At 29.8% G+C, this 21875-nt stretch overlaps 2 protein-coding genes and 1 long non-coding RNA gene across 3 annotated transcripts; 2 read left to right on the top strand and 1 right to left on the bottom strand.

Moving 5' to 3' along the window:
• The first annotated feature begins 5744 nt into the window (after window positions 1-5744).
• Window positions 5745-6246, top strand: LOC122857684. The gene is made up of 2 exons (XM_044159976.1): window positions 5745-5937; window positions 6027-6246. The coding sequence occupies exons 1-2, from the start codon at window positions 5765-5767 to the stop codon at window positions 6193-6195; spliced, it is 342 nt and encodes a 113-aa protein (XP_044015911.1). The 5' UTR covers window positions 5745-5764; the 3' UTR covers window positions 6196-6246.
• Window positions 6247-7304: 1058 nt separating this feature from the next.
• On the bottom strand, window positions 7305-8428 carry LOC122857686. Its single transcript, XR_006374257.1, has 4 exons — window positions 8037-8428; window positions 7702-7959; window positions 7506-7628; window positions 7305-7420 (listed from the first exon to the last, which is right to left on the bottom strand). It is a non-coding gene; the product is annotated as an uncharacterized LOC122857686 (long non-coding RNA).
• Window positions 8429-14404: 5976 nt separating this feature from the next.
• LOC122856433 (uncharacterized protein F54H12.2-like) lies at window positions 14405-16170 on the top strand. Its single transcript, XM_044158101.1, has 2 exons — window positions 14405-14624; window positions 15164-16170. Exons 1-2 carry the CDS (start codon window positions 14405-14407, stop codon window positions 16168-16170), a joined length of 1227 nt encoding a protein of 408 aa, XP_044014036.1.
• Window positions 16171-21875: the final 5705 nt, after the last annotated feature.

Genomic DNA, 21875 nt, shown 5'->3' with positions numbered 1-21875 from the left:
AACTTATCAAGGGAAATTTAATTATTTGAATAAATAAAATTGATAAAAAAAAAAAAATATTTCTTAATTAAAAATACATATCGTCAATTATTTTTGTGTGCAAATAGTGTGTGAAATTTGTTCGTTCGAGTCAGACGGTACAGAAAATTGTCATTGTAGTGAGACGCGTGAATTTATACATCAGGGCGATGACGCCATGGAAAAATTTGTTGATTTAGTTTTAAAGTCAAAATCAAGATACTCAAAATTAATTTGTATAGCTCATAATGGCGGCGGCTATGATGCCCAATTTGTTTTACGTGAAATAATCAAGAGAGTACCAATAACAAATATTCAAACAATTGTTAAAGGAACTAGGCTTACATTAATATCTTTTGATAATGTCAAATTTATAGACTCGCTGAATTATTTTTTCAAGCCATTGAGTGCGTTACCCAAAGCTTAAAATTAAAGCTTGGAATTAAAGAATTGACTAAGGGTTTTTTTCCTTTTTTTTTTCAATAAACCAGAAAATCAAAATTACATTGGTCCTTTACCACTTAAAGAAGACTTTGGTGTGCGCGCGCTGACTATTGAAAAACAACAAGAATTTGATGAATGGTATAATGAACGACTTTAGGGTCCGCCATTTGATTTTAAACGAGAAATGGCGATTTATTGTAAATCTGATGCAGAATTATTTAAGAAGGCGTGAGACATATAGAAAATTAATGATGCAAGTAGGAAATGTATGCCCATTCACTGAAGCTTCAACTGCTGCATCGACTAGTTTATGAATTTATCGTAGAAAGTATTTAAAAGAGAATGAGATAGCACTGATCCCCAAGAATGGATATAGGTTAGGAGATATGCAATCTACCATAGCTATACAATGGCTACTATGGCTTAAACATTCTCAAGGGATCAAAACAATTCATGCTGGTAGAGGGCGTGAGCGAAGAGTAGGTCCCTATCTGGTCGATGGCATTTTAGAAGATGGCCAAACCATATATCACATCATTATTTTACGTTTGTCATTGCATAAAAATTTTTATTTTTTAAAATATTAATTAAAAACTATTGTACTATTCATCCCCCTACTAATCACTGTTAGTTAGTACTTGCGCATGCGCGGGTTCAGTGATAAAAAATGGCGACCAAATGTCATGTTGGTGTTGGGCAATGTTAAGGAGGCTTAATAAAATGTGTACAGTGTACACTGTACAATAATAAACAATTGTAAACATGTGTAAACAATAATATTTTCTACAATTTTCTAAATAATCAACAACAAAGTAAACAAATATTTAATTACTGCCTTAATTAAATTCAATATGTCAAGTTTTATTAGAGTTATAATTTTATTTCAGATGGTTAAAAAATATAAGTATTAAAAAAAAACAATATAATAATAAATTACTACTTGAACAAGTACCAGTAGCAAACGATGACAAAAAATAAAATGAACAAAGTGCCTCTGAAAAATGGGAGATCTGATAGAATGAATGATTATGATAATCCTAAAAAACTGAATAAATTAGTCATCAATATTTATATACCTAAAAAAAACATTCATAAAAAAATAGATACTACGTCAAGTACATATAATGGAGTATTAATATCAAGTTTAACAACAACAACAACAACAACAACACCTTCAGCAGCATCATCAAATGCTAGTAAAAAATTGATAATCCAAATACCACTTGGTAAATAAAAATTTAGAATTAATCATAGGTATATTGTAAGATCATAAATATTAGAATATTTTGGTGTTTCAAAACTTCTGGGTGAAAATCAAATTGAAGAAAGCAATGCTGTATATATATATATATATATATCAAGTAAGAAAAGAGAAAATATTGAATTATATAAAGCACTCAATGATACATCAAATTGTCATTTTGATGAATCAGAGTATGATCTTTTAAATATTATTTTATTTTTATATTTTATATTTTTTAGGATCAATCATGTTTTATTTTCGAAACAACAAGATACAACTATCAACTACCTGATGCTTTGACATATTGTCACAATAAAAATGACTTTATTCCAGGAAATTGAGCTTTTGATAAAGATGGTGAATTAAAAATTTATGTTTTCAAATGGTCTATACATGCATCATCTACACGCAATATATTGTGTGGTGTATTGAATTATTTACCACCAGAAATGATTTTCAGTAATCTACATGATGTTGACTTATGGAGTGTTAGAGTATTATATTATGATATAGGTAATCTACCTTGTGTTATGTTATGTTACCTAAAAGTTATGATAATACATATGAAAAAATTATCAAAGCATAATATACACAGCGATTTTATGTTAGTAAGGTTGCTCGTGATTCAGTTTCAAAGGTAAAAGTTCATTTATTTTTCGTTTTGATTAATTTTTGTTTTTTTTTTCTCAAATAAATTTATCTCAGCAATGCCTCGCAAAAATACTTTTTCACGAGAAACAGCAATTACAATTGTTAAACATTTTTTTCATAAATTTGAAAATGATCATTTTCCTGAAAACTCGGATCCAGTCTGGAAAGAAATGTCCATCAAGTCTGAAGGAAAATGGTCTCCATATTATTGGCAAGTTTCTGTTAAAAATGACAGACGTGGAATTTTTACTGAAGTAAAAAAGCCAACAGTTATCTACCCTCACGTTTATCAAGTCAAAAATCTGATACTAACTTGAGCCAACACCATTATCAAGTAGACACAGCCCCATCACCAGAACGAGAAACTAATTTACCAATTCCTACAAATAAAAAGTGTTCCAGTTTAAAAAATAACTTCCAGAAAGTTTTTAATACAAATGGTGGTGATTATTTAAGTTCATCAAGTGATGAATCAACACAACTGGATCCCCCAGATGAATTTAATTCAGAATTTGAAGATGGCCAAAATGAATTTGAATTAGAAATATGTGCAGAATACTGGGAAAAAATTAAACCAATTTATTCACAACACAAACGTACAACTCTTACTTTAAATCCAAGAGAATGGTCAAATTTAATATGTGACAAATTTCACCAAAAATTTAGAGAGCACAAATGTGCGTATGTTTTTAAGAGGTCTGAAGTTTATGTGTCTGAACGAAGAAAATATTTCTTAAAAATTACTGGTAAGTGTTGCAGTGATAAATGTGGTAATGATTTTGTAGGCGTTGCTAATGATGATCTATCAACAACAAATGGTAAACTACCTCTTAAAATAAAAACACGAGACACCTCTCAAGTGTGGCAACATGTATCAGTTGCTCGTCCATTAAATGGATCAAAAAGAGAAATTTTAGGAAAATCAGCTGTTGCTGAAGGTTCTAATGAATTACACAGACGATTATGTAAAGATTTGTTGATGCCTGGTGAATTGAAAGCCCCAAAAACTCCACAAATTAACGCAATTCGACGTGCAAAACAAGAAGCAAGTGATAATAGATTTGGTATAGAAAGAAAAAAAGGTGAAGATGCTTTTGACCGTCTACGTCGAGCTAAATATACTCCTTCATACCATGGTTTAATTCAAGAAATAGGTCCTGATCTACTTTTCGTATTTTATGGTACTCGTGAACAAATTTTTTTTTATAAGAAAATGCATAAAAAAATGGGAGGAAAAGTTTCCTTGAGCATAGATGCTTCTGGTCGTTTTATATTAAAATTGTTACGAGCTATTGGTCCACCAGCTGCTCATACATTTTTATTTTTGATTGTCGCTCATTTTGGAACTACGTCAGTATCAATTTATCAAATGTTATCTGAATCTCAAGTAACCGAAAGAATTACATATTTTTTAAGAGTATTTTTGAGACTTGCTAATTACAAAAAACCATTATGGATTACAATAGATTTCTCAAGGGCACTTTTGTCAGCAACTTGTTTAGCATGTAATGACATTAATATTGAACATGATAACTCTATTTGTTTCAATGCTGCAAAATCAGAAATATAGGTTCCTCGTAAGTGGATAAAAACTTTTTTACGAGTTGATGTGTCTCATATGATTCATTTAACATGTCGTTGGAAACTCTGGAAGACTGAACACGTACGGGATGTTAAAGAATTTTATATTCAATGCATTGGACTCATGATTGATTGTCAACGATTTCGAGACTTTATTAAAATATTTCGCTGGGTGCTAATTGTTGCTTCTCATGAATATAATTATAGTCACCTTGTGTTTAGCTCTAATAATAGTTGTGAAAATGCCAAAGAAGCAAAAGATAAGTTGACCAATATTATCATCAACAGACCATTAGATAAATACAATTACTTCAAGCTACCTGAAGAATCACAAGACGTTAATAATGATGATAATAAATTTGATAACCATGTTCATGATTCATCATATGATACTGATAATACAGATGATTTACCATTTGAAATTATTGAATTTTTTGACAATCTTTTACAAGAAGCTCAATTAACAACACTAAAAACACCAACAAACAAAGATCCAAATCATTACCGTAGGCTTCCTTTGATTCCACACTTGATAAGAATTGGCCGAGAATTTTCTTTATGGACTGCAGTTTGCATGCCACATTACACCGGTCATGCAAGCTCTAGCTACTGTGAGCGACTCTTTGGTGACCTAAAAAATAATGTTTTTAAAAATTTTCCATTGCCACAGAGTCTTGATAATTTTGTCTTGCACCGTTTGAGCAGTTTGATTGGTGGTATTCGTAGCATATTATCGGATTTGGAACAATTTTACAACCATGGAGGTGTTATACCTGACTTAAGATTAAAAAGTCCTGAAAATAAAGTAAATAACCAAGTTGTTGATGAAAAAAGTATTGAAAAAATAACAAAGCATGAAAATTTTGATGATTCAGGTACTCAAGGTCAAGAAAATTGGTATGGACTTGCCAGGTTCCCAGGGTTTAATCATTCAAATTTGTCGAATGAATCCAGTGATGATTCAAAAAGTGATACATCATTGAGAACACCAAGTCATTATTCAATTGAAAATACATCTGAACCAAAGCAAACTGATATTATTTATGAAAATTCTGATCAATCTTTTCTTGACAAAATTTCAAACAACGAAAAAAACAATTTTATTTCTTCAAGTTGAATCAAATCCAACCATAGATGATAATAAAAAAGAACTAATTTATACTGAAAATAAACCATCAAATTCAAAGTACTTTAGATCAAATCCAGAGTTGGCATACAGGGAATTTAATAATAATCCAATTTCACATCAAATAGTCAATGGAAAAAAAAAAAGCAAGTAAAAAAAAAAAAAAGGATGTTATTTTAAAGAATGCAAGCTTATGTGGTATAGTAACCATTAATAGCCAAAAGTTTTTAGGTATAAAAACATGTGCTTTTGATGCTTTGGCACATGTTATATTTACAGTTGCAATTGATGATCCAAATTATTATGCAACTATCAAAGAAGCGACAGACAATCAATTTTGCCAATTTATTATTAACCTAACTGAGTCAGGACAAACTGCTAAAATAAATAAAGATCGATTTCTCACGCTTCAAGCTCATTATAAAGATCAAAGTCGTCAGTCAGTCCATTCAGTAAAAAAGCTTAACGAATCAGTTACTACATATGACTTTGAATCATGCCCAGTAGTCAACTGGTGTCAATTGTTAGGACATACAAATAATCACGTTTTACCAAGTGCTCATTACATGATGAATTGTTCGTCTTGTGGCAATGAATATTGTGATGTCATCGAAAGACTAATGATCAGTTTGAAACCCATACGAGAAAGTAAAAATTATAAATGTTTACAATCAGCTTTGAAATGAAATATTCCTGAGGCAATGAATTGCAAGAACGAAAATTGTGCCAATATTGTAAAGGTGGACATCTCACCTGCTCTTCATGTATTTATTGAACTTGGAGTAAGAGAAGGAATTGAGCAAGACCCTGCAATGATATCTTGTCGTCTGAAAGATATTCCAAGTGTACTCGATGTTGGCAACACAAAGTATCGGTAAGTTCGTTTGTTGTCAGTTGCTTTTTTAATTGATTCAATTCTCTTTTATTTTTATATTAAAAAAACATATTTTTTTTGCTTTTCAGATTGGCAGGAGTATTGCATTATGCTCATGAACACTTCACAGCATATTGTCGAAGAATTAAAGGACAATGGAACTTGTATGATGATATGACGCCAAAAAAACAATTTATTCAACGAGCTAATCCAAAAATCACACCTGTTGGTGCAATATATATTCTGATTAATCCATAATTATATAATAATATTCAGTATCATCCTGATTTAATATAAATATAAATAATGTGTTTATCAATAATCTATCAAGCAAAATATAAACAAAAAAAAAATTGATGAAAGAACTCATAAAAGTCTAAAATCATTATTTACAAATGTTTTATGTTATTTTTTAAACTGGAACACTTTTTATTTGTAGGAATTGGTAAATTAGTTTCTCGTTCTGGTGATGAAGCTGCGTCTACTTGATAATGGCGTTGGCTCAAGTTAGTATCAGATTTTTGACTTGATAAACGTGAGGGTAGATAACTGTTGGCATTTTTTACTTCAGTAAAAATTCCACGTCTGTCATTTTTAACAGAAACTTGCCAATAATATGGAGACCATTTTCCTTCAGACTTGATGGACATTTCTTTCCAGACTGGATCCGAGTTTTCAGGAAAATGATCATTTTCAAATTTATGAAAAAAATGTTTAACAATTGTAAATGCTGTTTCTCGTGATAAAGTATTTTTGCGAGGCATTGCTGAGATAAATCTATTCGAGAAAAAAAAAAATAAAATTAATCAAAACGAAAAATAAATGAACTTTAAAATAATTACAAATCTTATTACTTTAATTGTACAAATGAATGTACTAATTTTTTTTACATTCAAAACATTTTTGATATAATTTTTTCCACAATCAATCGTTATGTTAACCCTGACAACTTGTTGAGGACTGAGATGCCGCAACAATAAAAAGCCAACTCTTCGATGTGCAATGTCAATGGAAAAAGAAAACAAAAAATTATAAAATAAAGATTATTTGAACTGTTTTTTTTTTCAATCAATTAATTAAAAATAAATGACTCAATTAAACAAAAATGCAAAACAAAAATTCAATAAAATAATACAATTTAATAGTAATAATTTTATGAATAAAATAATGAATTAAAAACCTGAGAATTGTATATAGCATCAACTGTTGAATTTGAACTATTAATTTTTTTTTAATTTTAAAGTTATCATAATTGTACACTCGAAATTTTACTTAATCATAAATACTTCTAAATTTAATTAAAAAAATAATTATAATATAAAATTAATAATTTTTTTTAATTATTTAAAATAAAAGTTATAAATTACCATACAAAATTGATAAATTTTTGACAACTAAATATTTTATATATTTAGTCAATGGATTTCTAAATGACATCCATTCAGGCTGAAGCCTCACATAATTTTCTTCGTTAGATCTGAATCTGTAAACCGACAAAAAATAATTATATTAACTTAAATATTCACTTTTTTACATAAATAAAATAATTAATTAAAATGTTATGTAACCATTGTTTTAATAAGTCCTGATGTTGATAAAGCACTTTTTTGTGATTCAGTGAAATGTAATAAAGCGTCTCAATGATAATAGCTGGCAGCAACTAATTTTTTTGGTAAAATACAACTGTTGTTCTGATAAAATATAAAAAATATATTTATAATTATTTTAAATAAAACAAAATGATAATTTAAATAATTTAAAAACCTTTGTTCGATGGAAATAAATTTTGCATCTAATCCACGTCTTTGTATGAATTCAATGCTTAGTTGTCGTGGGGTAGTTGTACCAAGTGAAAGTGCTAATAAACCAGGATGAAATCTACCAACAGCAACTATATTAGATGAATTTCTTGTTTCACCATCAATAAATTATTTGCTTCTCATGTTCTTATGTACCCATTTTTTTCTGATGTTCAAGAAATCAAATCAAATCAAGTACATCATTCAACACAATATTTTCAATCTAAAAAAAAAAAATAGATAGAAAAATAAAATAGATATATTTGCTTCTTTTTAATGACAAAAAAAAATATGTTTTACCTTTAAAACTAAATCACGAGCAACCTTACTAACATGAAATCGCTGTGTATATTGTGCTTTGATAATTTTTTCATATGTATTATCATAACTTTTAGGTAACATAACATAACACAAGGTAGATTACCTATATCATAATATAATACTCTAACACTCCATAAGTCAACATCATGTAAATTACTGAAAATCATTTCTGGTGGTAAATAATTCAATACACCACACAATATATTGCGTGTAGATAATGCATGTATAGACCATTTGAAAACATAAATTTTTGATTCACCATCTTTATCAAAAGCTCAATTTTCTGGAATAAAGTTATTTTTATTGTGACAATATGACAAAGCATCAGGTAGTTGATAGTTGTATCTTGTTGTTTCGAAAATAAAACATGATTGATCCTAAAAAATATAAAATATAAAAATTAAATAATATTTAAAAGATCATACTCTGATTCATCAAAATGACAATTTGATGTATCATTAAGTACTTTATATAATTCAATATTTTGTCTTTTCTTACTTGATATATATATATATATATATACAGCATTGCTTTCTTCAATTTGATTTTCACCCAAAATTTTTGAAACACCAAAATATTCTGATATTTATGATCCTACAATATACCTATGATTAATTCTAAATTTTTATTTACCAAGTGGTATTTTGATTATCAATTTTTTACTAGCATTTGATGATGCTACTGAAGGTGTTGTTGTTGTTGTTGTTGTTGTTAAGGCAGTATGTCAAAATATTGAAAAAAAATTCCCTCTCACAGATTTTGATCAAAGAAGGCTTATTTTTTAAGTGAAATAAAGATCTATTTCATCAAATTTTTTTTGTAATTTTCTACAAAAGACTTCTATTTAAGACGAAAATCCAGGGTCAAAAACAGTCAAAAAGTACCAAGCGAAGCATTGAAAATCCGCTGAAGTAGTATTAGTGTGTGTAAATACGAGGCGCCCTCACTCATTCTTCTAAAGACGCGTCAGTAAAGTATACAAATTTTAGACATTAGAGGGCACTTATTATTTTTTTAAACTATGGTTACAAGGGTGCCTCTTTGAACCCAAAGAATTATCCTACCTTGGGATTTACATACTGCCTTAAACTTGATATTAATACTCCATTATATGTACTTGACGTAGTATCTATTTTTTTATGAATGTTTTTTTTAGGTATATAAATATTGATGACTAATTTATTCAGTTTTTTAGGATTATCATAATCATTTATTCTATCAGATCTCCCATTTTTCAGAGGCACTTTGTTCATTTTATTTTTTGTCATCGTTTGCTACTGGTACTTGTTCAAGTAGTAATTTATTATTATATTGTTTTTTTTCAATACTTATATTTTTTAACCATCTGAAATAAAATAATAACTCTAATAAAACTTGACATATTGAATTTAATTAAGGCAGTAATTAAATATTTGTTTACTTTGTTGTTGATTATTTAGAAAATTGTAGAAAATATTATTGTTTACACATGTTTACAATTGTTTATTATTGTACAGTGTACACTGTACACATTTTATTAAGCCTCCTTAACATTGCCCAACACCAACATGACATGTGGTCGCCATTTTTTATCACTGAACCCGCGCATGCGCAAGTACTAACTAACAGTGATTAGTAGGGGGATGAATAGTACAATAGTTTTTAATTAATATTTTAAAAATGAAAATTTTTATGCAATGACAAACGTAAATTAATGATGTACAAACGATTTGCTATCAATTAAGCATCTTACTAATATAAAAATATCAGCCATTTAAAAATTATAAATTGTCGGCTATCTGGCATCTTCAAATATTCATTAATTAATTAAAATTAATTAGGGGGTTAAAAAACAAAACTGAATATATTACAATCATCTACAATCCAAGTACAATCAGTTACAATCATTGTTTTTTGGTCGGCCCGTCACTTGTCAGCTAACTGTTAATAAACCACATACTGTTACTGGTTCTCAAAAGATATACTACGTGGACGTCACGTCACTTTATCCTAGTGTGTTAAAGAAAAATATTTACCCTCTAGGTCACCCTAAAGTTTTCGTTCTGGATGATATACGTGAGCTTTGTCCAGATAATAACATAAGTAATGTGATAGGATCAATTAAATGTCGAGTTTTGCCACCGGCCGATTTATATATACCAGTATTGCCGATGAGGTGTCATAAAAAATTATTTTTTCCACTTTGTAACGCATGTACATTAACTTTAAATCAAGAAAATTGTACTCATAATGAATCAGAACGAGCACTTATTGGTACTTGGGTATCTGAGGAGTTAAAAGTAGCGGTTGAGAGAGGGTATAAAATTTTACAAATAGAAGAAATATGGCATTGGGATTAAAACAACTCAATATGACCCGAAAACTAGAACTCTCTATTTACAGGTTATATAAATAAATTTTTAAAAATAAAACAAGAAGCTAGTGGTTGGCCTGTAGAGTGCGTTGATGACGCATCAAAACAAGCATACATAGATAACTATAGTAAAGTAGAGGGAATTGATTTAGATCCTACGAAAATTGAAAAAAATCCTGGTTTACGTCAAGTTAGTAAAAATGACTCAAATTCACTTTGGGGTAGGCTAGCTATGGATAATATTTCGGATATGTACAGTATTATTCAAAATATTCAAGATTTCAATAAAATTATTGAAAATGCCAATATTAAAGTTTCTTGCATAACTATTATCGATGATGATACACTATTTGTCAATTGGAAATATGTTGAAAGTTTTGATAGAACTGATAGTTCAACTAATCCAGTTTTAGGTGCTTTCACGACTGCGCATGCGCGCTTAGAATTATACAAATATCTTGATAAAGTTCAGTCGCGAGTATTGTATGTTGATACTGACTCTATAGTTTTCATTTCTGAGAATGAAAATGATAAACTTCCAATAGGTACATATTTAGGTGATCTCACTGAGGGGCTTGATGGTGGTTACATAAAACCTTTTATTTCTGAGGGCCCTAAATTTTATAGTTATTATGCTGAAAAACCTGATGGTACAATAAGTAAAGTATGTAAGTGAAAAGGTGTACGACTTGGCGTTAATGCTTAAAAATTAGTCAATTACGATAGTATTAAGACTTTAACTGATGGTGTAAACGACAAAATTATTGTAACTTGTGACTCAATACGTAGAACTAAAGAACATGATGTACATACAATAACAGAATCGAAAATTGTACGTGTTACCGGGCCGAAACGGAAATTTACGGCTAACATGAATAATACATTACCGTATGGTTATAATACTATGTATAATAGCGGTGAAAAAAGACATGGGGGCTTAACTACTGAGTATATCACTAGCCCGTATAATACCAGTAAAAAAAGACCTAGGGACTTAACAACTGAGTATAATACATGCAATAATACTGTAAATAAACGTGCTAAATATGTTATATGAATTAATCTTGAATAAAAATAAAATGTTTTATGTTTTTATTGAATACACACCCTACCAAATTTTTTTCAGTTATCATCATGGCTTGGCAAATAACACATCCATTTAAAATTATTATTTCAGGTCCGTCAGGGGCTGGTAAAAGTGTTTCGACTAAACGTTTTTTAAAAGAATTATCGGGATTATGTGATACTGAATTTGACCGTATTATTCTATATTACGCCGAATGGCAACCTGTGTATACTGAATATAAAAATGTTGAATTTCAAGAAGGCTTACCAGACATGAAAGATTTTAATGATATTAAAAAAAAAAAGTTAATCATAATGGATGATTTAATGCGTGAAAGTAATAGTGGTTCATCGGTATTAGATATATTTACCAAGGGTTCACATCACCGCAATTTAAGTGTATTATTATTATCACAAAATTTATTCCATGGGGGAAAATTTTATAGGGAAATTTCTTTGAATACTTATAATACTTAATTTAGATGCTACATCAGCGCCACATGGTTACTTATTAATTGATTTGAATCAGTCAACACCTGAAAGCATTCGTATTAGGACATGTATTTTTCCTAGTGACGCTGTAAATTATGTGTATGTCCCAAAACAAGTACGTGATATAAATAATAGTGATCCATCTTTAAATTTACCAGTTGTACATATATAATGTCTGACACACACCAAAGCGAGTGCCTTTGAGAAAACCATTTGATCGGGAAAATACAATATTATTAACATCACTCGTTCATGCTAATCCAAAACAACGTCGAGCAATACTTAAACACAGTGATTCTAAATTTATTCATTGTATTTGTGAAATCATTTTGAATTATTTGAAAGGGTTTTTACCAAAAAAAGATAAGGAAAAAAGGAAGCTAAAAAAATATAAGAAAATTTTGAGACAATTAATTTCAAAAATAAGTTGGGCTGCTAAAAAGAAAATTATCATAAAGCATTGTAATGGTATTTTAGCTTTATTGATTACGCCTATAATAAATCTTTTATTCAAAAATTTGGCGTAAAAATATGGAGCATACACGTAAGATGGCCCTCATACCTCACGATTCTATAAATAAACTCAAGTCGCTTGAAAATGAAAATCATGCATTAACAAGTATCCAAACACCTGGGGATCCAACATCACGTCTTGATAAAGAACTTACAAAAATTTTAAATTCTTCTAAAAATGATGCAGAAAAATGGAGTGAATATCGTGAGTTATTGAGGCGATTTTTATTTTTTAATAGTGAAGATGACAGACCACATACAAAATTAACATATAAAGATATCGATGATCGTACAGAGGATTCATCGTACCCTGTCGAGAATATAATAAAAAGTGTTCCTCCGCAATATCAGCAAAAAGCTAAGGCAATAATTGATCATATTAACACTGCGGATATAGATAAGCGTTTTAAATGGGATAAATCTGGTCACATAAGTATAAACAACAATAAAATACCCAATACAAATATTGTTGATTTATTGAATGATGCTTTACGTTATCGTAAAAGTCATAATGCTGTTGGTCAAGAAGAATTTGCAAAGTTTCTCCGTGGTATAAATACTCCACGTAATTTTGTAGGTAATGACAATTTCTGGAAGTCACCTATCATTTCAGAAGATGATGATGAAGATGAAGAAGGGACATTATTGTTTTCAACACCATTAGCACACCGCCCAAATCACAGAATTAGAAAAAGACTTGGACCACGATTTCCGGATGGTGAGAAACCAACCACTAGTGGTAAACCTGAAGTATCATGGCAAAGACTAAGTCCCGAAAAGAAAAAGTCAAAAAAGACCTCATAAATACTAATAAGAAAAATATTTATTATGATTTATCAAATCCTGTTGCTTATACTGGTGCACGTAATATTGTTTGAAAAAAAACCAGAAACTTAGAAAAAATATCGAAGTTCCCCCGCCGGGAATCGAACCCGGGTCTTTTGCTTTCCGGGCAAACGCCTTGACCACTAGACCACGAGGCTTCTTATTTTTTCTAAGTTTCATCAAGTTACCTCCGACGTCCTTCTATGCGTCAATTCATTTGTAGCAAAATATCCAGATTTAAGTGATAAAATAAAAGAGTATTAAAATTCACAAGACGCGTATACATTACACAAACCTGTCAAACGTAAATTTCCTCGTTTACATTATAATGTATCAGGCATCGATTCTGTTTGGGTAGCTGATTTAGCAGATTTACAAAGTATAAAATCAGAAAATAATGGCATAACTTTTTTACTCGTTGTTATTGATGTATTCAGTAAATTGTTATGGATTGAACCATTAAAAAATAAAACCGGTCCAGAAGTATGTTCAGGATTTGAACGTATATTTAACAAGAGCAATGGCCGTATGCCTGTTTTTTTACAGACCGATTCTGAAAGTGAGTTTAAAAACAAAATTATCCAAAAGATGTTGAGCGATGCTAATATTTATTTTCGAGTAGTAAGAAATCCTGACATAAAAGCATCAATTGTAGAACGCGTAATACGTACAATAAAAGAATAGTGACGATAAATAATTTAGAAATCGTTAAAAAAAATATAGAAAGTCGTTATGATGATGAAAAAATAGTTGATCGATTCAAATATAAAGTAAATGACCGTGTGCGCATCAGTACTGCGAAAGGCGAATTCCAGAAAGGGTACACCCCTTCATGGTCTCAGGAAATATTTAAAATAACGAAAGCTACATCACGTCAAGGCAAACCGATTTATGAGTTAGCCGATTTGGCTGGTGAAGTTATTGATGGTATGTTTTATGAGGTTGAATTGTCTTCAGTTAACAAAAACATTGAAGAAAGTGTATTTAAAATCGAAAAAATTCTAAAAACACGTGGTAAAGGCAAGCGAAAAGAATACTTTGTACACTGGCTGGATTGGCCATCGAAATTTGATAGCTGGATTCCTGCAAGTAATGTACAATGGATAATGACAGAAGTTTTTACCTCACACTTGTTAGTAACAAAAGTACTGAATTTTATCCTAATAATAATGCATCAGAATTTAGTATACAACTACCACGTGCAATCAATTTGGAAGGCGAGTGGGTTATTGGCCTCTGTGATAGAAATATAGCTGTCGGTTTTTTACATATCTATCCTCAAGAATGTTGTATAGGTGTTGATGTAACACAGTCTGGGGGTATTACGATATTTTTGGCTCATGGTGTATATCAAAATACTGAAGCAATAATTAATGCCTTAAATGGAGATAAAATACTAAATCAACATTTCGAATTTAAATTTAATTTTCAAACTCGTTTGTTATGTATGTTTATTGTGATATTTGTTCACCATATATTATAAGTGATAAAAATAAACAAGTTTCAGGAATTGTACCTTTTGATAGTAATGAATATAAGTATGGTGGGAATTATAATGTGAATTTCCAGCCTTATTATTTACCAGTAATTCAACAGAGCTTTCAAACAATATCATGTATTATAAAAAATTCTAATGACCACATAGTCTTATTTGGGGATGACCCTTTGACCATGACGGTTCATTTTCAAAAAATTGATTAATTATGTCAATGTATTTGAAATATTATGATAATCAAGTCGCAGGTGGTGCAACAGCTCATCAACCTCAATACATAACTTATAGTCAGCGAGGAAACGGTGTTGGAAACCCTCCACAGTCTTTTTCAAAAAAATGATGTATTATTTAATCAAAAATTAGTATCAGCTTCGAATAGTACATATCCCTACAGAGCATACATTGAAACAACACTTATTTATGGATTTGATGCAACAAATAGTCATCTCCAACTAGCATTATGGTATCCTGACACACCTGGGCGTATGAATGTCAATAGTGTTGCTGCCGCAGATGCAAAAAATGAAGGCTTAGTTGCCCGATGTGTTCATACGAATGTAGGCCAACAATTTGAGATGATTGGTCATCTACACGTTGATGTATTCAACCAGGAAAAATTTTTATTGAATGGGATTGAAATGAAAATTAATCTCACACGGTCAAAACAAGAATTTTGTTTAATGGATGCCTCAAACGACAAGGATTATAAAATACAAATATTAGAAGCGTCATTGGCTGTACGCCGAGTCAAGCTAAATCCTCATATTATGATTGCTCATGCAAAAGCCTTAGCGAAAACGACAGCTAAATATCCCCTTACTAGAGTGGGGGTCAAGAGTTTTTTACTCACCGCGGGAATCCTCGGAAATTGTCTCTACAATATTATTATTGGTACTTTGCCTAAGCGAGTTGTTATTGGATTCGATGATAACCGTGGCTTCAATGATAATAGGGGCCATTATCCATTCTACTTTCAACATTTCAATATAAATTTTCTATGTCTTTACGTTGATGGTAAACAAATACCCGTAAAACCGTTGCAGCCTACATTTTCCGATCATATATTTGATGCTGAGGCATATCCTACACTTTTTTCTGGTACTGGCATCTATTTTGGGGACCATGGCATGCAAATAGATAGAAATGAAAGCTATAGAAAAGGTTATACGTTATTTGCTTTTGACTTAACACCAGATCTTTCCGCACATAGTGCTGGTCATTGGAACTTAATTAAGAGTGGTAGCCTATGTATTGAAGTACGCTTCAGTGAAGCTTTGGCGCAAGTCGTTAATTATCTTGTTTATGCCGAATATGATAATATTATTGAAATAGACTCCAGCCGTCAAGTTATAATGGATTATAGTAATTAAATATAAAGAAGAATGAAAATAAAAATATATATGAGTCTAAGCAGCGCAAGATAGCGTGATTCATCTCATGGATACTCAACAGCTAGCTAGAGCTTTACCGTATACAGATATCTCTGTTGGTGGAATTTACCCTGTAGACAAACTACCTTTTGTCTGGCCAAAGCCGTGTGCAATAATTGCAAATACCGACAATCATAATCAACCAGGATCTCATTGGGTCGCATTATTTATCGATCATTTTGGCTATGGAATATACTTCGATAGTTTTGGCCAAAGACCTACCGATCCTTGCTTCAGCTATGTCTTTAGAAGAAACACTGTCTGTTACGAGTATAATAATAAAAGGCTTCAAGATTCTTCGTCTGTTTGGAGACGATACTAAACTCAACGACAATACTATAATGACAATGTATACAAAACTGATTCAAAAAAAAACTATATTTAAAAATAAGCGTTTTCATTTTCTCCGAGGTAGTGGTGCAACTGTGCAACATTCTTTCTGTAAATTTCGTTAAATAAAGAAATAAATAAATAAAATAAAATAAATGAAATTGTTTTTTGTTTGAATTATTCCCTCTCCTTAATTTTTAAAAAATATATATAAAGAGAATTTTAAAATAGATGTTTAGTTTAAAAAAATGGCTTCATTAACAAGCATGGTGATGGCAGAACACATCGAAAAACGTACTTGGTTTGAACCCATCGCCGTGAAAGTTTTGAAACATGGCCATTAGCTCATCTTCTGGATATTTTTGAATTGGCTTCTGCTGGATTCTATTATAGAGGCGTTGGTAACTTTGTATGTTGTTTTGAATGCGGAGTTAAAATTAACGATTGGACTTTGGGTGATAATCCTTGGCTTGAACATCATCGAAACAAACCATGTTGTAGATTTGTACGCCGAATACCATGTGGAAATGTCCCTGTGGGCATCAACCCTGACACCGTGGCTGTACCTACTTTCTACCCTTATCGGAAAAATATTTCTCCTGTAATTTCACCGTCATTCCGTTATTCATATTATTCAGCGGCGGTATCAAGACTTGAACATCGAGAATTTTTAAGTCTTTTTGAGTATGTACCACCACCGTACCCTGATCCACAGCCTGAAATTTTGATGTTAAAACTGCCAAGGTTTGACAATACTTGACTTATGACTTACGCCTGAAATCATATGGATATTGGCCTAGGCACATGAGCCAGACGAAAGAAAAGCTAGCTGAGGCCGGATTTTTCTACACGGGTATTGGTGACTACGTTCAGTATTATCACTGTGGTAATGGTATAGAAGATTGGTTCCCAAATGAAGATCCATGGGAAGAACATGCACGTTATTTTAAAGAATGTTATTTTGTACGTGTTATCAAAGGACAAGAATTTATTGATCATTTTAAAATACCTTAAACCGATGATCAACCATCAGACGATGAGAAAGAAGCAGAAAGTTTGACAATCGAATCGAACTCAATAGTCATTATGAAAAATATACCTACGGGTTACCACAGTATAGATGAAGATATTAAATTCAAATGTAAAATTTGTTTTGAAAAAAATTTAGGTATATTATTTTTACCATGTAGACATTTTGTTTCTTGTGAAAATTGTTCAACTGATTTAAAAAGATTTGTTAAATGTAGAGCAGATATTGAAAAAGTTGTACGACCAATTATTCCATAAATATAAAAATAAAAATAATTTTTTTAACAAATATAACCTGTCTTGTAAAATATTTTACCCATTCATATACCCATGTTGTAAATTAATCGACTTAGTCAATCACAAGCCGTGATTCAGTCAATACCATGGCGCTCACACTATTTTTGATTTTTTCTGTAGTTGTAAAAATAACTGAATCGAGAATACAAACGCCGGGGTTGTATTATGATCATATCGAAAACGTGCGTCTAACGAGTAATAGTCTACAACTTACAACGTATATGGATGTTGACGATCGTCTCAATTTTTTACCGAATATTTTACCTTTGCGTTACTATGACGCTGATCTGGGTGAGGGAGGTGATTATACTAAAAAAGACCCAGGATTGGCTGGTCTACATAAAATATGTCAAAAGTATGAAGCCGATAAAATTGTAGAAAATAATTGTGACTTTGTATCACAGCGCCTTCCTTTTTTGGAACAACAACGAAAAAGAATCACAATGTATACAGAACAAATTAATTCATTATTTCATAAAGACGTTATGGAAACAAAACGTAATAAACCCATCTACCCTATCGTGGGTGCAATATCAAGCTCATTATTTGGGATTCTGAATAAAGACGATGCCAAGCTGATTAAGGAAGAAATCAATAAATTAAAACGTGATAATAAAAAAAAAATTTCTGTTTTAAATAATACAACACATTTATTACAAACCGAGCTACATACAGTACAGACTCGATTAAAAAACAACGATGGACTTATCAATTATTTTCGTGCACAAATGGAAAAATTTAGTGTTTCGTGAAAAAGCCAAGATACACTTTTATGGAAAGTTCACTTTGAAACTATGGTAAACCTCGGACGTACCTGGCTTCAGAATATAGAGCTGAGTTATGATGAATATATTAATTCCTTAGAACTCAGGAAGTGATGTACTACCATTATCAATAAATGAAGCGGGTATTGATGGTCTGCGGAAAATTGCAAAAATATCTATTGCCTACCATGAGAGATGAATTTTACTGAGTATTATGATTCCTCTACTATCACCAAAGTTTTATTCAATATATGAAATCCATCCAGCACCGATACACGTAGCAAAAATTTTTATACAAGTTTTTATACAAATTCTTATATAGATTTGCTAGGATATGCTAGGAACCCCGACTAATGTCACAAAGTCGATACGAGCTCTACATCCACTATTGACAGTTATTATACCTGTATAAATTAGTTTGTGGGTTTTCACGTCATCACCATAAATAACTCGTAACTCAGTATTTTCAACCATGCTATATAACCATTTTTTATTGTATAATTGAATAAAATGCAGTTGCGGATTTTCATAAAATTGAATATCACAATCTAACATATTATCTTGTTTGTTTGTCATCAATAAATTAATTTCACATGAATTTATATTTCTTGTATCTTGTAAAGAAAAAAAGTGAGTACAAAAAGATGTTGGTACGACTGGGGAAAATTGACATGTCTGGATATTAATGTCGGTAGTGTATTCACTTTTATCTTGGGCTATAAGAATCAAAGAACCTTCAGGTTTAATGTATGCCGCAATATGTGATTGGAAAGTATGTTGTTTTACACGTAGCAAAAAAATTTATAAACATTTATATAAAACGTTTTTATAAAAATTTTTATACAAATTTCTATACAAATTCTTATATAGATTTGGCGCTTTTTTTTATAGGATAAATTCTATAAAGTTTGTGGTTGATTTTTATAGAATGACTTTATTAATTTTCTTTAAAATTTGGTTTATAGGATTTTTTTTATAAAAATAATCCTATAAAACATTTTTATATAAATTTAACGCTTTTTTTTATAAGATAAATTCTATAAAGTTTGTGGTTGAATTTTATAGAATGACTTTATTAATTTTCTATAAAATTTGGTTTATAGGATTTTTTTTATAAAAAAAAATGATTTCTAAATGTTATAATTATTATTAAACGCTGTTCTATAGAAATAGTTTTTTATAGAATTTTGAACGATTTTCATAAAATATTCGAAGCGGAATGTTTTATAAAACCTTTTCTGTAGAATAGTTTCTATACAAAAATTTTATAAACTCTATAGAATAGTTCTGTATAGATTTAATAATTATTCAAAATATAAAAGATAATTAGAATATATGAACAACATATGAACAAAGTAAGTGAGTATATAATTGCAATTATTCCATTTATTTATTGCTGTAACGAGTTTTTTTATTTATCGTACAATAATATTCATTTACTCAACAAAGATTTAAACCAAGACAATGAAATTACATAAAATAATAATGATAATAATAAATGAATAAATTATTCAATGGACTTAATATATTTTTTTAAATACATTTTTTTTTAAAGTTTGTTATTCTTTTTGAGATTAGAAGCATGCAGTTACATGCATTTGTAATACCTGAATTTATCTTGGTGTAATTTTTTCGGCTATGATCACCTCCACAACATATTTGAACCGTGTATTCTGTAAAATTTAAAAATATTTTTTTAATTTTGTTAATTTTTAAATTATGGTAAAATAATTATTATGAAAAAAACATTTAAAAGATGTGCTAAAAAGTGATCATAATTACTAACCCTGGATGACTTTTAATTTAATTTTATCAAGACCTGGCTTAGCTTCTCTATTTAAATGACCAAAAGCATTGGATAGCCTTCCTGTTAATGAACACGTAGCTAATTTTGATGAGGTAAATACTATTCTTGCTAGTTCTTTAGCATAAGTGTTGGGGTTTCTACTTTTTATATTAAAAATTTTTTTTGCTGGTACAGACACATCTTCATATAGTTTTATCATTTTTGACTGCAATAGAAATAAAATTTATTATATATTTATTACATCGTGTGTTCGTTGAACAGTAATTAAATTAATAAAATCATATCATAGATAAATATGATAAAAATTAAAGAAAATAAATATACTTTTTTTTGTTAATGAAAGCGATAAATATAACTGTAAAAAATATAATATAATCATAGTGAAAAATTATTTAATATATGTTTTACCTGAGAAATTTGTTTTTCAATAATATTATCTATTTTTTTGTCATTTTCTTTGTCAATATTGTGGACAGGTGCTGGTATTTGAATCTTTGGAGTAACATTTTTTGGCACTGGAATGATTTTTTCAATTTGCTGTTGCTTATCAAACTGTTGATCTTAAATGCATGGACGAAAAAAAACCATTAAGCATTTTAAAATTATAAATATCAATTCAATGATTGATATGAATGAAAATGATTTTTAATCATCATAAAAAATTATATTGACTTAAATAAGAAAAAAAATAGATTATATCTTTATTTACAGTTTAGATATTTACCTGGTTATCAATTGTTACATCACTATCTACCATCAGACTATCATCACTAGTTACACTTGATTGAATAGCATGATCAGTTAGTTGATTTTGATCTACATTATTATCTTGTATAGCTTCATTGACCAATGGAACATTTGAATAAATATTATTTGGATCTATTACATTTATTAAAATTTTACGTGTGTCACGAATTTGTTGAACCTAAACACACAAAGTAAAAAACACTTTCAGTCTGTGATAAAGAAAATCAACAATAATTTATTGATTATTAAAAAAAAAAATCAATCAATTTTGAAGAGTTACCTCAGTGTTAATAAGAGATAATTTCGAGTCCATTAAATATTCAATAAATTCATTTTGATCTTGCTGGTTTTTGATTGTTTGAACTTTGTTGAATGATGGTAATATACGTTGTGAGTCCATGTCTAAATATACATTCTCCTCCTGTTGAGGTTCCTGATTTTCAATGCAAAAGAAATAATTTTAGTTCAGCAAAAAATTTATATTTTCATTATGAATATAAGTATATATTTGATCTAAGTTTTCCATACTTACCATTGGTAACTTCAAGTCAAAATTTTTAAATGGCTTTTTTGCTGGATTTTTAAATTTTTGAACAACATCTGCAACAAGTGGACGCTTTTTTATATCATGAAGTTCTTTTAATAACTTTTTATTTTGTTCTTTCAGATAT

This window comes from Aphidius gifuensis, linkage group LG5, assembly GCF_014905175.1.
Source record: "Aphidius gifuensis isolate YNYX2018 linkage group LG5, ASM1490517v1, whole genome shotgun sequence".
Lineage (NCBI taxonomy): Eukaryota > Metazoa > Arthropoda > Insecta > Hymenoptera > Braconidae > Aphidius > Aphidius gifuensis.
The sequence above is the reverse complement of the archived record's forward strand: the minus strand, read 5'-3'. Positions and strand labels throughout refer to the sequence as shown.